This window comes from Centrocercus urophasianus, unplaced genomic scaffold (assembly GCF_019232065.1).
Source record: "Centrocercus urophasianus isolate 14NV4802_14NV808 unplaced genomic scaffold, USGS_Curo_1.0 seq_11, whole genome shotgun sequence".
In the NCBI taxonomy this organism is placed as follows: Eukaryota; Metazoa; Chordata; class Aves; order Galliformes; family Phasianidae; genus Centrocercus; species Centrocercus urophasianus.
Window position 1 is genome coordinate 55,613,079 of NW_024884253.1, and position 21,124 is coordinate 55,634,202.

General features: G+C 39.7%; 1 protein-coding gene across 2 annotated transcripts in view; it reads left to right on the forward strand.

Annotated features, from left to right (window-relative positions):
• The first annotated feature begins 6,861 nt into the window (after positions 1-6,861).
• Positions 6,862-21,124, forward strand: part of TSHZ1 (teashirt zinc finger homeobox 1) — a 38,619-nt gene continuing 24,356 nt past the window's right edge. Inside the window, exon 1 of one of the 2 annotated variants that reach the window (XM_042809002.1) lies at positions 6,862-7,097. In XM_042809002.1, the coding sequence (XP_042664936.1) occupies positions 7,073-7,097 (25 nt within the window). In that variant the 5' untranslated portion in view covers positions 6,862-7,072. The remainder of the gene's footprint in view (positions 7,098-21,124) is intronic. The other variant, XM_042809001.1, reaches the window with a different exon arrangement.

Genomic DNA, 21,124 nt, shown 5'->3' on the forward strand with positions numbered 1-21,124 from the left:
ATCAGTTAGGTGGAAGTAAAGGTTAAATCTTTAAGTAGTTCAGGGCCTTTTCTTGCTGTAGAATAATTGTAGTCATTCGCACAGTCTATGATTTCTGATACAGTTTGAGAATTAAAGAAAGAAAGGTACCAGCTAAATTCGTTCTTGATCTTTCTGTATTCTCCTAAAAAATATTTGCTCTATCCTCAAGGGAAGTGCAGCGTTTGTTGATGGGAACATTAGAGTTCTTTTTTTTAAGGCTGTGAAAATATTCATAGCTAAAGGACCAGGAGAATCGGAATTATAAACAATTCGCATTTGCGCAAAATTGGCCAATACTTGGACTTTGTCTAGAAATGTTATTTTTTCCAGGTCTAGCAAGTGTACTGTAAGTGTGGAAATATACTCAAAAGAATAAATCTGGGCAGTTGTCTAGTTCAGTCATTTAAATAACTGGTGTTTAATTTTAAGGATTTTTTTTTTTCATCATAGCAGCAGTTGGGCTTAAAAGTGACAACAGATTAATTTTGAAGAATTCTGAAAAACAGCTTGCTACTTTATGACGATGCTTATTTCATATTTGAACATTCAGACGTGCTTGTCAACTGATCCTTATCCGTGTAGACAAGATATTTGAACTGGAGATGGCAGATTTTTATGATGGAAAATTCACCTCTGTGAAATAATCGCCACCAGTACTTCGGATTTTGTGTGCCATTTTCTGCAAGGTGTGGAAAGGACGAGATACGCATTCTGACTGCGCTTTCCCTCTGTATGCATTTTTATGATGGTGGGCTGTATGAATTTAATGTTATAAATTAAAATTAATAAGTGCCGGATACAATGTGTGTAGTTATCACTCTTTGGATTTGCATGAGGCATACCTGTTTAGTTTTGTGTTGAGTCCATCAGGACTTTTGTATTGGGCTCCATTAGGAGAGCAACTGCTTGGAAATCCTTCTCTTTGTGGGAGTTCAGTGCTTCAGCTAAATCTCTTGGTTAGTGTATGTGTTAACCAGCAGCTGAATCTACAATTTAACTGATTGTAGATTCAGTATTTCCACAAATGCCAGACTAAAAAAGGAAAAAAAAAGATTATTAGAGCATAACTTAGATATCCTCCCTCTTTTGTATTTCCTGGAGCAGGCCCGTTACCCAAAGTGCATATTCAACCTTTCATTTCTTTTGATTTTTGTTTCTTCCATTGCTTCATTTCTTGGTTTGCTCATGTTTGTTCACCACACTGCTGCTGCTGCTGCACAAAGCAGTTTATTTTAGTTGATGGACATTTTTTTTTTTATTCCATGGGTATTGTATCTCTGTGAAATTCAAAGCTCATATGAAAAAGCAGCTTCCTTTCCATTCTGAAAAACCTAGAATTGACTTAATTATTTTAGATTTTCTGCGTTTCTATTTCTCGGTGAATTAGAGTGGAATACAGGATTTCTTTATTATTGTGATTGCAGTGCATGCTGCAGGAAAATAGCCAAGTAGAATCCCTCTAAGCTAATAGTCACAGTGCTGCTTATCATTGTCTCCGTTTTCTGCTGTACAGCAGGGCCAGTTTTAGCCACCTAAAGAATCAGGAACTGTGTGAATGTCTGGATTTGTAGTAGAAAAGTCTTGGTTTTTCTACATTAGCCTCAGTTTTAATTCTATTTTTTAAAGAGATTTTTCTTGATTTTAAAAATACTGGTTTCATACTCAGCTCTTATTTTTTCAGTCACGTATCCTAAAATATACAATATGAATGGGGAATGTAGTGAAGGAAAAGAATGGATGCTTTTCAGGATGGGCCCGACCCACATCCCCAAAGAAGTCTATGAGGGAGTCATGCCGTTGAGTTTCTTGGCTTAGGACTTGGGCCGTGATGTCTCAGAAGATGCAGTCATGTAGCAGGATTCTTTCCTTGTTGTTATTTTAAAACCAAAAACAAAATGATGTAGTAGTTGCAAAACCTCTGCATGCTGAAATCAAAAGCTAATAATCCAAGACAGAATTGGGAACATGAATTTCTAATGTCCAGTTTTCAAGTGCTGGTTTGTTTTTGCTTTTTTTTTTTTTTTTTTTAATTTGTTTGTTTGTTTTAAGAAAGAATGTTTCTAAATAAGTTACAGCAAGATCTTTTCAAAATAGTACAGCGGACTGAATAGAAGAAGGAGCTCTTTGTGAAATGGTTAATAGGCTTTATTGGCAAATCATCACTATTGCAAGTGTCATAGCTACAGCTCAGCTTTGAAGTATATGAATTTACAACCTAACTATTGTGACTAATATTTATTTCAGAGTACAGAATGTGTCACAGCAGTAGGGCATCTTATTATTAATGCAGTAAAATCTTGCAGTATACTTTTTGGTATGAGGTTGCCATGCTCGAGTTCCCAGCTATATAAAAGTTACAGTGAAACATGCCTTTTTTCAGCTGTATCTTGCTGTAACATGTAAGTGACTCGCTCCCAGGAAAAGTCATATGGGCAAGTTGTTCCATATTAAACTACTACAGTATAACTTTGAGCTGGCCTCGTATGCTATGAAGTCTCTGGTTAAAACACCCATTTTAAAGACTGTTTTCAATTCTGTTCTACTTTTTAAATCAAGTCAAGGCGTGGGTCTTCCAAGTAATGTATTCGGGTTGGAATTTCTTAATATGAAAAAGTTCATGAATCCTTACCTGCTCTTTCATCACTGCAGTGCTGATGCTTTTCAAGGAACACATCTGGGTCTTGCTCTACTTCAAATATTCTTTGCACTGCATGGTATTGCGTGCTACATTACGTGTTTCTGCCATGCAGTTTTCCCCCTGTTACACCAGGTTATACTTCAGATCTTAATTTCACTGTAGGAATTTGCAACGATCTCATTAACTTCAAATGTGAGAGAAAAAGCTGCAGAAGAGTCGCATTAATGCAGGCAGATTTGAGCAGAAGATGATACATGGCCAACATGTTTTCTTCGCATTTTCTTTTCTTTTCTGCTCTCAAAGAGGCACCTGCTGCAGAGGGACACTGCAGTAGCTTCCAAATCAGGAACATTCATTCTCTGTGCTTACAAAATATTTCTTTCCTTCCCTGTAAGTCACTCCTTAAAAGCCATTCTGAAATATCAGTGTGTAAGAAATAAACACAAGAATCGTATTTCGGATAACGTGTGTGTGTGTATATACGTATATGTATAAATATATATATAAATATATATTTGTCTTAACATCTGGTAGGTGAAAGGAAGAAAGCCTGTCCATTTTCAAAGCCAAATAAAAAGCAACCTTTCCTGTTAACTTTTGTATTTTAAACGGCTGTTATTCAGGGAAAGGGAATTCCCTGGCCTCAGTTTATCTCCACCGGAATATCTGTAGCTCACGTGTAAGCTTGTGTTTTGTTCTTTTTGTTTTGGTGGTGTTTTCCAGATGGAAAGAAGAGAGAGCTCCTAATTCTCTGCCTTTTCCAAACCTCTAGTTTGTAGTTGTACTTATCATCAATATTGCAGGCCCTGACACTCTGCAGCACTGTCACTGTATATACTGTGAAGGCAGTAAAAATGAGCACTAATCAATCTTTCAGGGAGAAGCAATGAGCATTAGAAGGCCACTATCCTGTGACTAAACACACCCCTTTTATGGAGTGTTGGTGCTAATAAAGGACAGCTTATTACTGAGGCAGAGACCAAAGCTTGGGTGAGGTCAACCATGACTGGCAGTCATCAGTCATTCTTAATGATACTTTTTCCCGTGCTTTCTAAGGGATTCTGAGCAGAGTGCAAATCATTTGGGGTCATCCATAGTTCATGTACCCACAGATGGCAAAGGTTTTGAAAGACTTTAGTTTAAACTTGTATTTTTTTTTTAACGTTATTCAAGTAGGCAAGAAAAACCCTTCAAACAAAACAGATTTTTGCTTATTTGGAATGTTGTATTTTCTTTCACTCTAATAGATGTTTTACACACCAGAGTGCTTGTGCATTATAAAGAACTACATAAATTTATTTTTATGACGTCTGTCTTCTTTAATTATTACCTTTGATGTCTATTGGTGACTAAAGAGAGCTTAACAGGATTTCTCTCCCTTCTTAAATTTCGCAAAGTGAAACTCAGCCAGTCCCTGACAGATGTCTGTTCCTCACCTTCAGGATTATTTTATAAATCCCTTTCTGATGAGCGGAAGTGTCAAATCAAGGACAGGTCATAAAGTAAAAGTATAAACCTTTTAAAGGGAGACCTTGGTAATATATAAACATTTTGCACACTATCTGAAATTTTATGGACTTAAAAAAAAAAAAAAAAAAAAAAAAAGATATTTTAGCAATAGGAAGGCAAAAGTTTAAAACACCAGGCGGTGTGCATGTGTTTTTTGAACATGCATTTTTTCCCCTGATTCCTTATCTTTCTTTCTATAGTCGTATTTTACGTGCATTGAAAAAATAACTGTGCTGTGTGTAGGGGCTGTCACTAAAGTTTCTATTTCAAAGGATCTCCCTATTTCGATTACTTTGAAATTTGTGCTTTTTTGTTTGTTTGTTTGTTTTTAAATTCCTCAGTTAGGCGCTCTCTCTGCCACCTTGAAGTTGGTGAGTGGGTATATAGCTGCTGTGATCTAGACAACTGCTGTCATTTTCAGCTGGTTGAGATTATCTGAGATCTTACTTGAGCGAAGCTGTTAGTTTCCTTCTGAAAACTGAAGTAACCTGGATCGCTTTTCGGATTTACTGTTAACTCCACATCACTGCATAAAGAGGTATTTTATGTTAGAGTAACACATTGCTTCGTAAAATCCTGATGGCAGATTGGAGGGCAAGTGAACGTGTGTCGTTTCTTGTACCTACGTGTGAATGTATATGTACTTCAAACTTTGGCAATCATTGCCCGTGCGATTTTTACAGTTACAGTTGATCTCCTTTTTGTGCTCATCTTTCTATTGTTAAAGAAGCCAAGCATGTGCAGCATGTGTAAACTGAAGAGTACAGTTTCACTTGGTTAACATTAAAAGCTCATTTGTTTCCTTGTGTGTGTGTGTGTACAGCACCAAGCACAGTGAGACCCCGTCCCACATAAAAACATTTTAAGGTTACCATGTTATGCAGTATAAAGTAGTAATGTGGGGAGGGGAGCGGGGAGAAGGCAAATCATTCAATTTAAAGGGCAGAGTCTTTTTCCACATGTTTTTCGCGGCTGGGGGAATTGTCTGTCGAAGTCTTTCTTGGGGGCTGTCGTGTTTACATTGTTCGTTTGGATCTGCTACTTTTTTGTGTCCTGGCTGAAAGCTAGTAACTGGTGCAATACTGTAATTACACATTGTATCCCTGGCTTCTGGGGAGTTGAGCAAGCCATCCATGAACCGGTATGAGCGGGACAGCTCTAGAAATGATACAAAGTATATGTATGTAATGGAGAAACATTTATGCAATGTTTCACCTGACCAAAATGCTTATTAAAGCCTGACTCGGGAAACCACTTGAGTGCTTTTGTGCACCCTTCCCAGTTCTAATGTTCATTAGCTCTATTAATAGTGAAAGCACGACTGGTGCTAGAAAGTGACCGTGGTCCAGCAGCCAGATTCTTGTAATTGTAACAGTGTGCCCATGTACAGCCCAATAGTGGAGCAGCACCTGAGGCTACAGTTCATCCAAGAAATACTTTTGCTCCAGGCTCCATGTATCAGGTAAAACCTTACATTTTCAGTCACGCAGAGTTTTGGATGGTGTAGTGGAGGTGAGAGAGCATCTGTGCTGAGAGGAAGATGATGAAGTGCGTGTCCGGTGTGAATTTAACACTGGGTAGAGGGCCTACAGAAAGCTAGGTTAGTGTTTTAGGTCAGCGCAACTCCTAGGAATGATATTTTGGTGCTACCTAGGTCTTGTGCTTGTTCTCTGGTCAGAGGCTGAAAGTCACCTTTGGGTTCAGATGCCGTCATACTGCTCTGCATAAAGGGGATAAACAAAAAGCAGAGCTAGGCTGTGATTGCATCTCATCAAGGTGATATGCAAGTTCAGCCTTTCAGATAGGCGTAACACTGTTATTCAGATTCTACATCCACATCCCTTCCTTCTCCCCACCCCCTAACCATGCTTTCGGATGTTCAGATTTCTTTCTTTTCTTCATATCTGAAATCCTTGATTTTGTCTTTCCAGTCTGGTTGAATAGGAATCGTTTAGTTGATGCAGCTTTGTGCTTTTTCTCTACAGCTTGTATCTGCATGAATGTGTTGCAGCCTGATGCGAGTTCATTCGATTAAATAAAATGCTTAAATTGTAATCCGTGCAAAACGATCATATTTGAAACACTTGATGTCTCGGTGAGAATCCATTTAATAGTGATCAGATTTAAATGATTTAACACTGTAGTGATGGTGGGAGGTGGGGGAGGGAAATACAGTTTTGAGAAATTCCTGTATATAAAAAAAAGATTAAACCAAATTCAGATATGTCTCTCTCCCCCTTTCTCTTTCTGTCTCCCTCTCTTTTTAAGCAGTCAAAAGATATACTGTATCCCCAGTGAAAGGGCGCTTTCAATCCAGTTATCCACTTTACTCAGTCTCAGTTTCCAGAACCTTCCACACCCCCCCTGGTTAAACCACTAAGCCTTTGATTCCTTCCTGATTACACTATGCAAGACATCTATCAAACACTGTCTTATCTGTTTGTAAGGCAGCTCAGGCCTCAGATTTAAGTCATGGGTTTTGGCTACAAGTTGGAGTGTGATTAATAATTGACTAATGTAGCTTTTATTTATCACAGGCTAGCACATTTCACCATTACCGAGTTAATTTATGTTAAGTGTAAGCTGTCGTTCAATCTGTTTTTCAACTTTTTTTTTTTTTTTTTTTTTTTTTTTTTAAATCCTAAGTCTATCTTTCACTTTTTGAGAAACAAAATCCTTACACAGGGCACAGTCTTGCTCGGTGCCAAAAAGTTGATTTCCTTTTCAGCGGAACCATACATCACCGGCCCTCCCAGCTGCAGTGTCAGCCCCTGACAGAATGACATGTGTCATTTATCAAAGGGGCCAGGCCGGGCCTTGGGAAACGTACACGACAAAGCCTGAGAGAGTTCATTTCGCAGTCCCCTCCTACCCTCTGCGAGCCTCTTGCCAGGAAAGCCTGTGATGTTTCTGTCTTCACAGCATTACAGTAAGTCCTTCAACCTTCACAGAATTAACCCTCGCTGCTGCTGCTCTGCGGGACCTCCCCGGGGAGCTGCTGTGCCCAGATGCGGTGCTGCCAGCCGGTGCTGGGAACAGCCTCCTGGGCTGCAGCCTGCCCGCTCCTCTGGCACCGCCGGGAAGCAATCCTGGGCCTGCTGGTGGCTTTCCTTGTTTTTAAATCCTCGTGTGCCATAAGAATTAGAGTCCTGCGTTTTTCCACAGCAGGACAAGGTCAAAGACATAAAAAATAAGGCAATAAAGCATTTCAGTCGTGGAGAAGGGGTAGCCGCTGTCCACTGTTCACGTAAGGCAGCGAGAGAGGGAGTCTTCTTCCACCTTCCTCTTTAATTCTCCTTTGGGTGGTTCGAAAGGCACACGCTGACACAAACACAGCAACGGCCTCTCCCTGTGCCCCTGTGTCATGTCTCAGCCCCACAGCCTGCCTCAGGAAGTGATCCGGTGGCCTGTCCAGGTGCTGCCATCACCAGCACCGCAGCCACGGCAGGGGAATGGTCTCCACCTGAAGGTGTCACTGGCACTGAGCCGGTCGTGTCTCTGATGGTGCCTCGATCCTGAAGCCCAGGAAATGTCGGAAGAGTTAAAGCAGAAAATAATCTGTCAAACAAAGAGGAAAGCATTTTCAAAATGCAGCAACACTTTGCTGAAACAAAAGTTTTGTTCGCATGCATGTGTGCATGTGTGGGTATGTTTTCAGCGTCCGAATTTTACATTTTGATCATGTACAAAGAATGTGAGAAAGTTATTGTCTCCTCCCCTTCCCCCACCAAATCACTCTTTGTACTTTGCATAGTTCCTACCACACTGAAGTTATTTACAGCATCAGATATCATTTAAAGAGATAGCTAAGGAGACGGTAGCCTCAGCTAGGAACTTTCTAGAAAGGAGTCCTATAAATTAGCCATTGCTCAGGAGTGGCTGTTTTCTAGTCAGGGCTGGTCCTTTCATTTGTCTACATAAGGCTAATTTATTTTTGCAGCCAGATGTGGGCTGACAGCCATCACTCAGAGCTTCCTTCCCCCACTGTTAGGAGGTCGGGAAAACAGTCACGTTTCCCATTTTACAGAATCCCCATCAACATTATTGAAGATGGATGTATCTTTAAAGCAAAGATTGATTGTGGATATCGGAGTTATGGTGTCATTTATCATAGTGAATATTATTTAGACTTGGATTGTACAAGGCTGTAACTTGAGACACAGCCAGGGGAGGGACAATCTGGAAACGAGGATCCATGAACTTTAATGGATGGATGCTTTTTCAAAGCTCCACTCACTATAGCATGATTTACTTTTCTTACGGAAAGGAAACAAGCATTTCAGTTTTAAAGGGCCAGCATGCCGTCTTGTCCTCTTCAGTGGGTCCTTCACGGAGGCATGTGGGACTTAAAGCTGAGACAATGAATAGAGGCTGTGTCCGAATGTTATACGTATGTAAGTGCTTTTATATGAAACATATCTAGGTGCACTTGAGACTCTCTTGTGTGAATTACACATTACACTAGTTAGCTTCTCAGCTGGAGGGATGCTGTGGCTGAATAATGTGAAGTATTGATTATAGAATGCTGTGATCTGAAATTTCAGAACCTCCAAATAAATTGCATTACAACTAGCATTGTTACATATGCATGTTCGTCTCTGCTTGGAGAGGAAAAGCATCTGAACTTCATAGGCACTTAGTGCTTGAGAAACAGAGGTGAAGAGTCCAGCAAATTGTACACGTTCCTGGTAGAGCATCACCATTGTTGGTTATTGAGAAATACAGCAGACCTAAACAGCTTGATGCATGCTGTGCTTATGCTCCACTTCTACGTAAAATACAGAAAAGAAATGTAGTTCCCTATCTTGCAAGTGGAAGCATATCTTGTATTTTCAGAATATGCATTCTAGAAAACTGCTCACAGCCTGCTGAAAATCTGAAGGCATTGTGCAGCTAAGGTTTACTTACAATCTTGTACCATGAACACACATGCATGCTTCATTGAATTAGAATGTGATTTACACTTTGGAACATGACTTCTAATTTTAAGAAGTGGATGAGCTTGAAGATGCTCGGCTGACTTCAGAGAAGGAAAAAGTTCTTGCAGCTGGTAGCAGAGGTTTAGTCAAGCATGCTTTCTGCACAAGTTCTGCAGTCCTAACTTGTAACTTTCTTCCCTTAGTATCATTTTCTAAATTACTTTGTCCAGGTAACCCCCTGCTCCTCAGTAAAGTTGTTTATTTTTCGTTTGACTCCTGATTTTCAGTGGTGACTTCCATTTCTGAATACTTACTTTTTGGAGTTCTTTTCCATGCCTCTAAACACAACTTGGGTCCCTCTTGGCCTGCACCCCTATTCAGGGGGTCATGTATCACAGTTTGGGAATTCCCATCCTGCCCAAACATTTTATGTTGGACAGCAGTTTATTGATGTGGGCTGACATGTATCAGCTAAGAGGAAGGTAGTTCTGCCACATTTGTTGTTCTTGATGAACTCTTCACATAATAACATGTAAGCCAGAACTTCCACAAGGAAATACTAAATCATACACTAACTTACCACCTTCCTTTTTCTTTAAACAAAACCAGAAATCACTTATCTGCCATAAACAAAATTCAGTAAGAGAGTTTTCGTATGAATAGTCAAGCTCAAGAGTTGTTTAAAAAAAAAAAATCCAAACAATGGAAACAATTATGAACATCTGTTTTTGAATGCATATGTATTCTGTACATAACAAACAGAGAAATCCTATTATCTAGAACAATAAAAGGGAATTTCCCTTTCTGTCTGAACACTCTGGGAAGAATATGGTCTTCCATTTAAAATCATGGTTTGAGGATTTTATTTTATTTTTTTTCCCATTAGTAAGATGAAAATGGGGATTTATTTATTTATTTATTTGTTTGTTTGTGGTCCAGATTTTAATTTCAGGGCGCTAATATAAATCCTGAGAAATCTATTTTTACACCTGTGCAGCTGAGATCAGAATGTCTCTGTGAAGTCCTGATGTATTTATTTATACGCAAAAGTATTTTTCTCTTGCTTGAGAAACATACAAAATGTCTTCAAAGAGGAAGCAGTTTATCAAATTCATATTAATCACAGCATCAATAATGTTGACCGGGGTCAAGTCATTACACTAAATATATTGTAACCATTATTAATGCATGTAGCCCAGTGCCATAGCTATGATATAAGACTGCCGTTTCCTGATTAAAAGCTGTTTGGTGATGCAGAGATTCAGTACAGATTCTCCCTGCCTGGTGTGACTGACAGTAGCTTCTGGTATTCTGCTTTCTTCTGACAGTGGAGTATATTAATATGAACACACCTTACAGAGGGGCCTACAAGAAGTGCAGAATGCAGAAAACAAAAGTGTCTAATTTCAGCAGCCACAACTGTGCATCCATAAGGCAGCCAAATTTATCATGGCACATTATGGAGTGCAGCAAATGTCATGAAAACCATTGTTTTTTAATTTTTTTCCCTGAGAGTCTGAATGAGGTGATTTATGGTAGTTATCCATCTTAAGGGTCATCCATCAACTTTTAGTTGCTAGGCAATCAAACCAACAGCTGTTTGCTTTGAGTCAAGCTGAAAAGTTGTCAGTCATCACATGCAGGTATGACCTTAGTGGTTAAAAACATTGTAATGCATGCAAAATTAAAGAGACAATGTCCTCTTTCATAAGCAACACAGGTAATGTTAACCCAAAGCTTTTATTTAAGGCAATGGTTTGAAGCGCTGGAGATGGTGGTCTTTGCATCTCAGAAATATTCACATAATGACATAAAAGTTCTTTGTACAGAAACTGTTGGGGTAATAAATAGTGCAATGCTAGAATGCTGTTACTTTTTTACAGGCTTCCCCTAGAGCCAGGCTAGAATATACAGTATGGAAACCCCTTCAACTTTGTGTACCCTGTTCCGCCATGTTTGTTACTATAAATGAAGCGGTATCACTTGTGATTTGAAGGCACTATATTTGACAGTGTAAGAACAACCTGGATGCAATATGAGGACACAAATCTGTTTTCATTCCTTGCTTCTGGGCTTCCGTTGAAATCACTTGCAAGATGTTATCCTTCCAATTGTCATTTGGCTTCACTGATTGCCATTCCTCCTTAAATAACTCTGCAACTACTAATGGCTGGATTCTGCAAGGGATTCTAGAAAACAGTGAAGAAGGTGTAGGTAAATGGTTGAAGAGACAACAGTGCAGGATTTGTCAATAAACATACAGTTGATAACTTGCTGTTAGTGCCTGATACTTGAAAACTGCGTACATTTCCAGTGCTGTAATCTTGAGTCTCTGAGCCACTCCACTCTTGAGATTCAAAGAGATGTAGCAAGTGGTGAGAAATACTCTGTGTGAAAGTGCAGAAGGAAAGTGAATTGAGCCATTTTTTGTCCAGCATCTGCCTTTTAGCCATTTCTTACCAGGAATAGCCAAGGGACTACCCTTCTATTAATGAGCTGTTTCCACAAACTCAACTGTGAGCTCGGATGTTGAGATGGAAGTGTTCTGCAAAGGAAAAGTTTGTTGCCACAAAAAGGGTTGTTTTTCTGAGTCCTTGGGCCTTTCTTCCAAAGAAAAGAAGAAAAAGAAGGTTTTTTTTACCTCTCTGTATGTTAGCTCGTATGAACTTGCGGATGTGAGGCCAGGCCTAGTGGAGATGACACATGGTAGTTTTCAGTACATCTTACTTTCCCCGGATCATGTATCTTGTTCTGCTGGCTTGAGTGAAACACTAAGTGTCTTGTCTTCTCAGGGACTCTGCTATGTGCTAACTAAGCATGGTAGAAAAGGGCTGTCTTCTTATTTTGATAAATCTTTTATAATATTTCAAATTTTATTTACATAATTGCCCAATTGTCTTTGTCCCCTTAATGTCTTTGACTTTCATTTGTGTTTGAATTTGGTTATGCACCTATTTAGATTTCACTGCAGCTACTAGTGAACAATCCTGTGCCCTTGAAACTAGTGTCAGCTGTGCGGGTTCTTGCGTGGGCTCCCATTCACATAACATCTGAGCACTTTCCAAGTGTTAATGTAAAATATATGTGCAAAATACTCCTTGTAGTGAATGTACGGATGGGTGATAACCATTTTCATAACATCCTCGCCATCGTATTTTCACTTATCATGTAGCTCACACCAGGTGGCTTGTTAGCAGTTGCTAATGAGTTTGTTGTAGTGTGGGAGGTTCCCAGGTTGAGAGCTGTACTTGCCAGTTTTGCTCCCTTGCTTGGGTTGTTTCCAAGACTTGTGTGTTTGCCTAATGTTATTTTAAAACTCTTCTAACAATTTTATTCTGCACAGAAATGTAAATGTGGAAAACATGCGAGTCAAAGCTTATCAGGATGTATCTATTTCTGCTTGTTCCTTTAAAAAAAAAAAAACAACAAATACTCTCTCCTCTCATCACAGTAATATTTTCTGTTAGCCTCCTCACTAAAATAGATTAGTAACAGAATAAGTCCTAAATGGATCTTTGACTCCCTTCCATTTACTGCAGGCAAAACCTGCTTTTCTATTTTATTTTTTTAAGATAGTAACCACTATAACTGTAGAGAGGGAAGGTTGATGTAGGTTTTACAGGAAATTTTAGGAGAAAATGATCACTTTGGGACAGATAGTACTACTCTGTCAAGTATTATCCCATCTGCAGCAGAGTAATGAAACTCATAGTGGGAAAAGGTGGCAGAATCAGGCTATTTGATCAGATTTAATCTATGAAGTGTCTAACCTAGTCCTTTAACCTTTAGTATAGCTCAGTATGTAATCCACCTGCCCACATCACCAGGGGGGACAAAATGAAGAATTTAGCCGCTGTTGAGCAGAATGAATTTCCATAGTGGATCAACCTAATGTTACAGTGATGACACGTGGTAATTTGATAGTTACCACATAATAACATGAACAATGCAGCACACACAGTACTAGATAACTTCATTGGATGCTATGGTAATTATGTGGCAACTCACTAGCTGTTAACGCTTTGTCTTCTGGTTAACATGTATTTACCTTGTGCTGGTGGTGTTATTAGCACAGGTGTCTCTGCAGTTAAAATACATCAAGTGGACTGTGTTCTTCATTTCCTTTCTTTTTGTTTGTTTTGAATCCTTGTCCAGTATGTACAGAGAGCAGTGGTCGTATTATATGTAATATATAGAATTTTTCATCAATCCACAGAAACATACTTCTGTTCTTGCAAATTTTGTTGGCATTTGGAGCATGTGTATTTCCTTTCTTAGCAAATACCGGTGCGTTCCTAACTGGAAAATGAAAAGAAACCTGAACAAATTTCCAAAATTATATTAGACTAGCTCAAGTAGGAAGGAACCTGCCAAGTTCATCTAGTCCAACTGCCTGACCACTTCAGGACTCACCAAAAGTTAAAGCACTTTAATGAGGGCATTGACCAAATTCCTCTTGAACACTGACAGGCACGGGGCATCAACTACTAGTTATACAGGTGTTTGACCACCCTCATGGCACAGAAATGTTTCCTAATGCCCAATCCGATCCTCCCCAGCCAGCTTTGTGCTCTTCCTGTACTGCTGTGGGGTACCAGAAGCAGAGCCTGACATCTCCCTTTGCTTCCACTCCTCAGGGAGCTGTGGAAAGATGTAAGGCTGCCTCGTGGCCTCCTTAAGGCTGGACAGCCCAATGTCCTCAGCCTCTTCTCACAAGACATGCCCTCCAGCCCTGCTATCCTGTGTTGTACTCTGGCACTCCAGCTGGTGTCTGCCAGTTGTAGGAAAGTGGAATCTCAGAATAAAGTTAATACTCAAGTAATAAGAATGGGATTGAGTAATGCACTAGGAATGGCTTTGTAAAGACAAACGCAACATTAGATACACTAGGGTGTTTTTGCCTGGTTTATTTGAATTGAAGTTAGCAGATAACATGAACATCTAAATCCTAGATTTTCTCTTGTTAGCTAGATTTTTAAACAGCCTCTGGCTCTGCATATAAGTTACATTTATATACTTGTAAAATTGCTGTTTTTTTATTATTATTCAACAAACATTTTCTTTAGAGGCTCTGTCAGGATCAGAGTCTGTTCAGTTAGAAGCTTTGAGCACGGGCTGACCCCCAAATTAACTAAGATGATGAAGAAGGCTAATATGACATATAGGTAAGGAGAGACATTGTAAAGGTGAAGTCTTGAGGCAAACTTTGTAGGCAAACTTTCGTATAAAAATTACTACCATTACAGGCAGTAAACAGCATATCTTGCCAAGTGTCATCATGCTTGAAGAATACTTCTTCATTTAAACTTTTAATGTGCTTTACTAGGGATTTGGTGTGTAGATAGAGTGAAAACTTTTTCTGGGTGATCAGCCTGGAGAAGAGGAGGCTCAGGGGAGACCTCATTGCTCTCTATAACTTCCTGAAGGGTGGTTGTAGTGTGCTGGGGGTCGGCCTCTTCTCTCGTGTCATTAGTGATAGGACCAGAGGAAATGGTTTCAAGCTACAGCAGGGGAGATTCAAGCTGGACATGAGGAAGTATTACTTTTCAGAAAGGGTGGTCAGGCACTGGAATGGGCTGCCCAGGGAGGTGGTGGAGTCACCGACCCTGGGGGTGTTCAAGGAAAGGCTGGATGTTGTGTTGAGGGACATGGTTTAGTGGGAGCTGTTGGGAATAGGTGAACGGTTGGACTGGGTGATCTTTTAGGTCTTTTCCAACCTTGGTGATTCTATGATTCTATGATTCTATGATTCTAAGTTATCCCATTATCTATCTGGGCAGAAATACATTGCTATCATCAATCTTTTTGCCTTCTTTCTCCTTATGTAACCAACAGCATCTACTTTTAGGAAGTTCCCAATTTCTAGTAAATCCTGATGAAGTACAGTTCCCTTCCTCACTTGAACTGCCCTGTTCCTCAGATTGACTGCTCTGTTGACACATGGAAAGCCCTGCCTCACATGCTCCACTTCCAACTTAACTTTTCTTTGTATCAGATATGTCCCTGTCTTTCCATTGTTTTCTTCATGAAAAGAGCACATAGGAATAAAATACTAGATTTAAGTAAGGCTGAACCAAGAGCATCCCTGCAATGCTTTGTGCTTCAGAAATAATCTTATTTCTCCTCCTGGCTTCTAGAGAAGTTCTCTAGATTGGAGGATTCTGTTTATAGCAGTTTTAGGAAAAAGTCATCAAAACTTATGTGCCGTGTAATCCTTTTGTTCAGCACAGTGCCACCCTGCCCATTTTCATCTTTCTGTGCCTTGGATTGATTGTTTTTTGTTTGTATTTTATATGCGTCTTGCCATTGCCCTGTGAGTTTATGGTGCTGTCAGTGCTGTGGACACTTTGCCAGACCAAAGATGGAGCAAAAATAACTATAAAAATTCCTAGCTATCACCACTGTTTTGCTGCTGTTCTGCTGAAGATTACCCCTCCTACAGCAGCAGGGATTACATCACCTATCAGCAAACAGGACATAACTGCACTCCTCAGCAACGTCTGAGCAGAGCTCAGCATCATCGCTTGAATCCACTTCCACCAGCAGATTGCACCAGATGCAGCTGGATCTGTTCTTAGAAATCAGCTGAGCTTTTCAAAAACTAAATCCAGTTCCTCGGAAGTGCTTTGTGATCAAGCACCAGTATGCATTCTGTATGTACAAGCATTCAGTGAAATGTTCTAACTTGGAGCATTTCCTTTAGAAACTTGCAGTTCTGTGGCTAGAGAGGTAGTCTTTGCCTGGCATGCAAACAGTGAAGTTGCTTAGATGCCTTTTGGTACACAGCAAGAGGCATCAGCAGTTCATCCTATCAGCCCTCGTGTTTTTCTGGTGTTCTGAAACACTGGGAATAAATTTATTCCTGACTTTCCCTGCTTCCTAAAGAAGATAAACTCAAAGATTTTCTTTTTTTTTCTTTTTTTTCTTCTAAAAACAAGGTTATTAGACCTGCTCCAAACCAACCTTTCTCTCTATGTTCTTGATTCAGTAGTACCAGAAATCTGTAACTTTGCTGCATTTTCTGCCATGATTTTTTAACACAAACTGGAGGAGATTCTGAGATGTACAGTCAAATACAGAAGTACAAGGATGTAGTAAAAGGCAGTAAGCTGTGGGTAGGGTATATCTAACATATTCTGATTAAACCTGTTTTCTTATTGTTTAAAAACGTTCCCACATTGTCTGTTTTCATTGGCCTTTCCCATGTGTAATTCCTTTTGCTTCATTAGAGTTGGATACAACTAGATAAAGCATTAAAATCCTACACTCCCAGAACTTTTCATTGCTATCTTTTTTATTTCCAGATAACAAAAGTTGTGAAGAAATAGAGCACTATTCTTTAATCTTTTTCCATTTTTTGTCTGCACTTCTGAGGCATGTTATCTAGCGCAATAAAAGCTTGTGTGTGTGTGTGTGTGTATTTATGTATAAACAAACTTGTGAGTAAAATTCTGCAGGGTAGTAGTAAACCATCTGCTTAGTTCAGTGTATCATGAAGCACAAGGCCAAAAGCTGAATGATTCTACCTCTTGAGAAAGGCGTGTATAAAACTGCACGTATCTTAGGGATGTTTTACTGCATTTTGATTTTTTTAAGCATGTGCAGCGTGGAATGGAAAAAAAAAAAAAAAAAAAAAAAAAAAAAGCTTTCATTCTTATTTTCTTCTAAAGAGGCTCTGCTACACAAGCCAGGTCGATTTTCAGCGCTCCTTCTCAACTTTCCTGAAACTGCCAGTTGAGAGTATGGAAATCATAACATTTACAAACTTGATTCCTCTTAGTTATGCATATGCCATATATGCAATTTGGGATACCTTATTTGCAGCCAATGGATTCACAGCTGTATCAGTGTCAAGCTGGTTAAAGTATGAACAGAATCAGATTTACAGGATCTTTGAACTCCTCTGTGATTAATGAAATTCTTAATTCTGGAAATATGACAGCAGGATAATCTTGACAATATTTCCCCCTGCTTTTCAGGGTGGAGGGATTTGAAGCTTGCAATGGCAGTTAGAGGTTTGACCTGTTCCACTACAACGATTTGCTTGTTCAGGCTGGACTCTCCCAAGTAAATCCCTTTTCATTTCCCACGTGCACCTGTGCCTCATGCTCATGAGGTTAGAGGAGATCTGTCATGCTACATTTTACCATTCGGATTCTGACCAAGAACCTGAATATTCCATTATTTTAAGCCCGTACCTGCAGGAATGCTGCCAGTGCCTGGTGACTTCAACATCTTGCCTGACGGGTGGAAATCAGAAGACTTGCTCTCTGTTCCTCTCTTCCTGGGCCTTAGCTTTTGTGCTTGTAAAATGAAGTTAGCAGTAGTTGCCTTTTTGCTTGAAGGATTTTAAGATTCACTTACCAAAGAATATTAGTTAAGCGCCAGTATGACAATATCATAATGGTATATAGCAGCTAATGAACACAGGAGTTTGGTTCTGCTTTGTTGTGTACTTTTCCCAGTAAAGTTAGGTGTGGAAGAATACTACCTGTCCAACAGTTCTCTAGCAAATGACCTAGTATGGCTTTTAGGCAGATCTGAAAAGATCTCATTAGACACCAGTTCATCACCATGGCAGTGTAGGTTTCTGAATTAGAGAGATACGTAATTACTGTGGTAGGTCTGGGCCCTTATTGGTAATGGTTGATAGTATTTTCTTTTGGGAACTGATAGCTGTGCTTTTTATTATATGTATTGTGACCAGCAATACAACTGGGACTTTGAGGCACTTTGTGATTTGGAGTTCAGCGAGAGAGAGTGAGTACGAGTTGCAATTAATAAGTTGTAAAGAGACTGATTGTTGCAGCTCAAGTGGTGAACTGATGTAGTTACCCAAAAAAAGATTGAGAAGCAATGACCTAACTGTCACCCCATGGAGAATGAGCATGGTCTTAAATTTGTGAAATATCCCTGTTTTACAACACTGACTAGAAGAAAGAATTCTGTTAAAAGTTAATGGAGGAGTTCCAATGGAACCCTATTAGTTTCTTCCTCCATTAAATGACTGATACAGACTTTTAATGGATGTTTTAACTAGGCATTGTTATCAAAAGGACTATTGCACAAATTAAAACCAGTCCCATAATCAGTGAAGAGAAACTGGATTTACTTCTCTGCCTTTGACGTGAGGGAATCTGTGTGTTTGTGTGTGAGACTGAAGGGATCGAGAAAATGGCGGAGGAGAGGAAGATGGCAGAAAAATGTGTTAGAACCGAGAAACCAAACGTCTGTGTTTTCAGAATTACGTTGAAATTGGCCAGTGAATATCTTGTGTAGGGAAAGCAGGTGAGATAGCACACTTGATTTCACACAAACTGAAAAGTTTGGAACTAGAAAAAGGGAGGAGCATCTGTTTAAGAGCTGTGATAGTTCTCCATTTAGCAATTCAGTTTTGGTAACATTTTTATGCCAGCAAAAGGCTTGATCTTATGGAGTACTCAGTGCTGTCAACTTTGATTAAAGTGAGTGAATATCCAGGGGTGGACTTCCTTCTTAGAGAGCCTGGACAAGAGTCTGGTGTTACTCTGATCCTGCTGAAGATAGGCCAAGAGCAGATGGTGGTACCTTCTTGTTCTGAACATAAGGCTGTGTTTGCACAGATGCAGGAAAGGTGGCTTGTGGTAAAGTCAAAATAAAAGACATTTTGAAGCTGTCTTGCGTCTTCTGCTATGGTGGCAGAGGATTGTACATTTTGTTTCAAACTGAGGTGTTGGCTTGCTGTTCCAATATTTAGAAGTTTTATTTTAAAAAGCATTAGGGAAGGAGTTTGCTGCCTGATTTCGGACATGCTTTTGCTCTCCATGCAGAGCGCATGCCTTTCTGTGGTACCCCTGCAGTGACCCCCTCTCTAACCTGGATAGATTACCCACAGGGGGTCATTTGGTCTCCATCCTTGTGCAGCCACAGCCATCTCATTTACAGGGATCCTGCCACACAATCTGTAAGTCCCCTTTGTGGTACACTGACAGTTACATACACTGTTAGCAGATGTCATCTTAGTTGCTTCCCTGCTTCTTCCAGTGAGTGAGAGCTGTTTTAAAAATCAAACAAACAGAAAACAGCAAGGTAAATTAGAGCTGTCATTCCACTTTCCATGTGCAAACAGACTGTGCATATGTGGGGCAATTGCTGTGTATTTAGATAGATGTCTTTATTTGGGGAATGCAGAAAAGTAAGGTATTCATTCAGAACCAGCTGGACTTGCATTGCAGTACATTGCTTCAGAATAGTCGTGACGATACTTGTTTTCTGTGAATGAGCTTTCCTTTCCCTGCTGTTAGAAGGCTCTGCTCCCAGCCATTATAAAGATTCCATTTTACTTGCCTGACTTCTTTCTATCAAGGCGTTCAGTGCATCTTAAAGCTTTCTTTCTGTCCAGCTTAAATCTGGTACATCATCACAACACACTTTTTGATCCTGCTCTCTGATATGCTTCAGCGTATTGCTGGTTTCTAGCAAATCTGTCGGTGCATGCTGCTGACAAAAGGAAGGTTCAAACCTAGTGATGGCCCCCTTGAAGACCTTGGCACCTGGCCTGCTTACATGTCACAGGCTGCTGGCAAAGGCTGTCAGTTACACGCAAATGGCTTGACATGCCATTTTGTGTGTGTGTGATGTGGATTATTGACCACAAGAATAAGAACATCTGAGCCTTTTCCTCTCAGTTGTAGTAAAAACTTCAGACCTGGTGTAAACTGCAGGGTTGTTTTTTTTTTGTGCTGGGTTTTTGTTTTTATTATTATTATTATTATTATTGGTGTGTGTTTTTGAGAAGAGGAAGGCTAGGTCTTTCTTTCTAAGGCACTGAACTGGTCTAATTGAAAGAACAATTTGATTTGCTGCTGTAGCTGCTGCTACAGTAAAATAGCTTGGAATGCTAGCAAATTTTTACTTCTCTCACCCAAACCAAGGATTTAATACTGGCAGGTGAACTTCTGAAGGCTGCTATCAAGTATACAGAGACAATAACTGTCTTGGAGGTGGAACTTTGTCAATATGTTTTGCCTTGGGCCAAAAAACATTCACTATAATGGAGTGCTAAAGCCCTGCTCAGAAATGTTGCAGCTAGTGAAAGGGGAATTTATTCCAAGTTTTAGAGTGCGCTATTTTGGTAGGATGTGTGGTTTCTTAATCATCCTTATGTTGAAGCATCAACCATCAAGACATTTGGGGGACACCTAGAGGCATGCTACTTGCTCAGTAAGAGTTGCCCTTTTACTTAAGATCATTCAAAGCTGGCTGCTTTGCTGTCCTACATATTACAGTGTCATGTGTTTGAGCCAAAATATTTTTTCCAGTGCTCCTTACCCTGGCCAAAGGATTTATTTTTTATTATATTTAAATGTCTGTAGTGGGATGGAGGAGAGAAAATTAAAAACTACAATACTGACAAAATGAATAGATGTTTACAAAGCTACTTTGCCTGTTTCTGAAATGGTTATGAGAAGATAATCATAAAATGATTTGAAGAAAAGGTAATAGAAGCCGCTTGGGATTGCTTATATAATATGTATTTTATAATGCTATAAATAGCAAGCAAACTAGGCTCTTATAAATGTTTTATTAATGCATAATGATTTATAATTATAATTACTAAGCCCAGGAATACAGACAAATGCTTGTTGTTTGGGAGCAGGTAAAACATAAAAAAAAACCATAAAACCTGTTAGCTCCAATGGCCAAAATCATGCAAGAAGGAGGGAAGACTTTGCTCCAAAACTTGCCAGCCCCAAGGCTGGCTTTCCATTGGTTAAAGCAGTGATAGACTGCTCCAAAGGCTGCCTACTGTCTTTACATCTCTTTGAAAATAAAGATTAACAGTATGCAACAGTATCTCTTGGCAAAAAGAAGTAAATAGGTGCGTGGATCTGAGTTCCAACTTTATGGGCGCTGGTGCTATATTTTCACTGTGCTTTTAGGAGAAGGCCTTGGTTTGGTAAGACACACAGGAAAAGCTCTCCTTTATTGATTCAAGCTTGGCAGTAAACTGAATTGTAACGCTCCCAGCCTGTAGCAGTCTTTGATGACGGCATAC